The 3,994-nt window shown below is 51.4% G+C and overlaps 1 protein-coding gene across 4 annotated transcripts; it reads right to left on the reverse strand.

Moving 5' to 3' along the window:
* Positions 1–456: 456 nt before the first annotated feature.
* On the reverse strand, positions 457–3,717 carry TMEM177 (transmembrane protein 177). 4 transcript variants are annotated; one of them, XM_063101607.1, is made up of 2 exons: positions 3,696–3,717; positions 457–1,745 (listed from the first exon to the last, which is right to left on the reverse strand). In XM_063101607.1, exon 2 carries the CDS (start codon positions 1,721–1,723, stop codon positions 788–790), a length of 936 nt encoding a protein of 311 aa, XP_062957677.1. In that variant the 5' UTR covers positions 1,724–1,745; positions 3,696–3,717; the 3' UTR covers positions 457–787. The 4 variants fall into 4 exon arrangements, with proteins under 4 accessions (XP_062957677.1, XP_062957670.1, XP_062957674.1 ...); XM_063101600.1 differs by lacking the exon at positions 3,696–3,717 and adding an exon at positions 3,147–3,689; XM_063101604.1 differs by lacking the exon at positions 3,696–3,717 and adding an exon at positions 3,126–3,689.
* Between the last annotated feature and the right edge of the window lie 277 nt (positions 3,718–3,994).

Raw genomic sequence — 3,994 nt, forward strand, 5'->3', positions numbered from 1 at the left:
TTGACTGCTCTGGACTGCATCAGCGGGCTCCTTCCCTGCAGGGCCTCGGTTTTGCAATGGTCTGTTCCTTTCTCTCCCTTCAGGCAAAGACCATACCAGATCTCCCACGCCACAGGTCTCACCAGGTTCTGGGCACACCTCCCCTCCCCTTCAGGTCCAGGGGCCCTCCTGGTGCTCCTACTGCCCTTGTTGGTCTCCCTGCCCCCAAGAATGCCATCTGCATCCACAGGACCCTGACTGGTGTACCATCCTTAAGGCCCACCCTAAAGCAGCCTCAGATCCACACTAACTTCTTACCTTGGCCTCTTAACTCTTTTATCCTCCACCAGAGGAAAACTGGGATTTGACTACAGGTCAATTGAGGGCTGGTTCTTCACTGCAGGAAAGTGTTCACATACTGCAAGCACCTTTGGTGGGGAGGCATGGCCTGACTCCCACAGCCACTCAGAGACCAAGGAGAGACATCCTGTTTATTTATGGAGCACCCTCTTGCGCCCTCTCTGCCAAGACCTTATGTTCACAACCTCACACAGTGCTGCAATTATGCAAAGTAGTTTACATCATCCCCATTTAACAGTTAAGGAAACCAAGGCTCAGATTCATAAAGGGACCTGCCCAAAGTCACTGAGTTCATCAATGGTAGTTAGGGCAGAATCAAGGCTATTTAAATCCTAAGGCTGTGATTTTTCTGACCTTGGGCTGTGGGTGCAGAGGCACCAAGAGAGCTCCCCAGGTTCCATGGCAGGGTGGTTTCTGCACAAGCTGGAACTGTTCTTGTGATGAGCCATCAGGAGCGGCCTGGGTTGAGCATTGCCTTCCACATCTGCAGCAGAGAGTCCCGGTGGGTTGTGTAGGGTAAATGCTTGATGCGGAACCAGTGTCTGGGGACGACGTTCCCACTGGGTGTAAACAGCTTCTCCCCATGACTGCCCAAGAGACTGCGCAGGGCCTGGTTGCCTGATAGAACCTTCTCATAGAACTCCACTCCACCCCGGGCATAGGCTGTAGACAGGGAGGCCGTGCGGCGGTCCAGCCAGGCTTCCAGGGCATGAGTGAGAGAGTCTGTGGAGAAGGCGTAGGCCACAAAGCCTGCCACAGCTGCCACCAGGTTGAAGGCAGCCCGTAAGTTCATGGGGCCTCCGTAGAGCCCCAGTGCATGCTTGGCCCCCACGCCCAGTGCCCAGGTCCCTACCAGGCAAACTGGGGCTGGCAGGGCCTGCAGGGCAGCTGCACTGCTCTCCAAGTACACAACATCCCTCGCCAAGGAGAACTTCTGGGCGTCACGGGACAGGGTCAGGGCATCTCTCAGTCGGGCGCCTACTGGGCTCTGCCAGTCTACTCTTTGCCCAAGTATGACCACAGGCTGGTCAGTTTTGGTCACTGGGCCCCACAGAAAGCTGGCAGGGATGCCCACCACAGCCCCAGCAGGGAGTCTCGGGAAGCCCGCACTCACAGGCTGGAAGGTGAAGGTGGTAAAGGGCTTGTAGCAGTGGCCTGTGGAGACACCCATGTCCTGCAGCACCTCTTGAAAGAGGCTCTGTAGCTCCGGGAAGAGTGGGGCCGGCTGGCCCTGAGGCCAGTACTGGTAGAGCCACTGGACCACAGGATCTGCGAAGAGGTGGTATGAGATTTGAGCCCCAAAGAGGCCTGCGCAAGAACCCACCAAGAGGCCTGTCCTGTGTCTCTGCACAAATGCTGCAGCCCACCACAGGGGACCAGCCATGAGTGCTGCCACTGCTGACAACCTGGACCAAGAAAAAGAGAAGTTAGCTAACAGTTCCATGGGTCTGCCTGCAGACTGAACATCCTACAAGAGCCACATCCTTTTTAAATGAAACAATACAGCATAATGGTTAATGGCATGGGTTCTAGAGCCAGACTACCTGGGTTCAAATCCCAGCTCCAACTCTGTATATCATTTCTCCATTTGCCAAACAGCATGTGACAATGGTCCACCTCTAGGGTGGTTGTGATGAATAAATGAATAGACATACATAAAACAATTACTGTCTGGCACAGCAGCAGGTATCCCTTGTGCCAGTGGCTGTAATTATTATTTTTATTCCTATGGCTAGGCACAACACTAAATATCCAATTGCCTCACTCCACCATTTTATCCCCCAGTAAAGCCTTATGATTACTAATTTATAAATGAAGCATGTTGAATTTATTGAGTACAGTAGTCCTCCCTTATCTGTGGGGGATACGTTCTGAGACCCCCAATAGATGCCTGAAACCACGGGTAGTAATGAATCCTATATATGCTATGTTTTTCCTATACATACATACCTATGATAAAGTTCGATTTATAAATTAGGCACAGTAAGAGTTGATAACAATAACTAATAATAAAGTAAAACATTTTACAATATGTAAATGTTGTAACATTTACTTATAACAACATACTATGATAAAAGTTATGTGAATGTGGTCTCTCTCTCTGAAAATATCTTATTGTACTATACTCACCTATTTTCAGACTGCAGGCAACTGATACTGCAGGTGAAGGGGGACTACTGTTTTTACAGTATGCTAGACACAATTCTGAGTTTTACATATATTATTTAACACTTGAATCCTCAGAACCCCATGACCTAATTACTACGATTGCCCCCAATTTTAAAACTATGAAAACTGAAGCACAGACAGGTAAAGTAAAGTGGCCAAAATCCATGTTTCAGTCCCAACCGCCAGAACCTCAGACTGTGACTGTATTTGGAGACAGGGTCTTTAAAGAGGTAATTTAGGTAAAATGCGGTCAGTAGGGTGGGCCCTAATTCATTCTGCTTGGTGCCTTAAGAGATTCTGACACACACACAGGGAAGATCACGTGAGGACACAGAGAAAAGACAGACATCTCCAAGCAGAGGAAGGAGGCTTCAGAAGAAACCAACCCTGCCAACACCTTGGTGTTGGACTTCTAGCCTCCTGAACTGTAAGAAAATTAATTTCTGCTGGTTAGACCATCCAGTCTGTGGCACTTTGTTATGACAACCCCAGCAGACTAATATAGGCACAGTATTTGAACACACGCTGTCAGGCGTCCACAGCAAACTTTCATTACAGAAAACTTGTTAGGCTAAATTACAAACATACAAAAGCAGACAAAATATACATTAACCAACCTCAATCACTTATCAACTCACGGCCAATCTTGTTTCATTTTCTTCCCACTCACAACCCCCTTCATCTGGTTTATTTCAAAATATCCGGAGCATCCTATCATTTCCTCCGTAAATATGTCAGTAAAAAGGCACAATTATTTAACTTCAAGCTTACTGTATTCCTGTCTGTGAAATTATTTAATTAGCAATGAATTGCTACAAACAAGAATGCAGGGTACCACTTAGCCTACTTAAAGCAAGAATTCCTACAAGAGTCACATCATTTGGGTCTTTTCTTCCAATGAGTAAACTGAGGGTAGGAAAAGATGGGTCCTGGCCAAGTCCCACCGCGCCAGGGCCACCAGCGCTTAAGGCCGCGCTCTGGGGCCGGCCTAGGAGACGGTGCCGCGCGGCCCGCGGATGGCTGGGCGAACAGGGGCCGCAGGACCCCGGCAGAGGGGTCACCACTATCCTTCTGCCCTGGGACTCCTAGGCGACTCTTGGTAGCCCGGACACGCTACGAGCGGGGAAGCTGTGAGGGTCCCGGCACCGCGGGTCTGCGCGTACGTCTGTCCTGCAAAGCGCGCTCACCTCCTCGGCCGCCGTCCCGGACGCCGCAACACGTGTGCGGGGGGGGGGCCGACCGCAAAGCACGTTGGTCCGGGCCCTGGGGGCGGGGACCGCAGGGGGCGGAGCCAGGGGCGGGCATCTTGGGGGCGGGGCCGGTGGCGCGGGGAGGAGCCTGCGGGCTCCCCAGGACGGCGCTGTGGGCTCCTCCGCTGACTGAGCTGCTCCGGGCGTCTGAGACCCGGGGCGCCATCGGTTCCAGCTTGAGCAGCGCTGGCTATCCTTTCCTTCTGTGCGCTTGAAAGTCGTCTGTGGTCATCCTT

This window comes from Cynocephalus volans, chromosome 1 (assembly GCF_027409185.1).
Source record: "Cynocephalus volans isolate mCynVol1 chromosome 1, mCynVol1.pri, whole genome shotgun sequence".
Classification (NCBI taxonomy): Eukaryota; Metazoa; Chordata; class Mammalia; order Dermoptera; family Cynocephalidae; genus Cynocephalus; species Cynocephalus volans.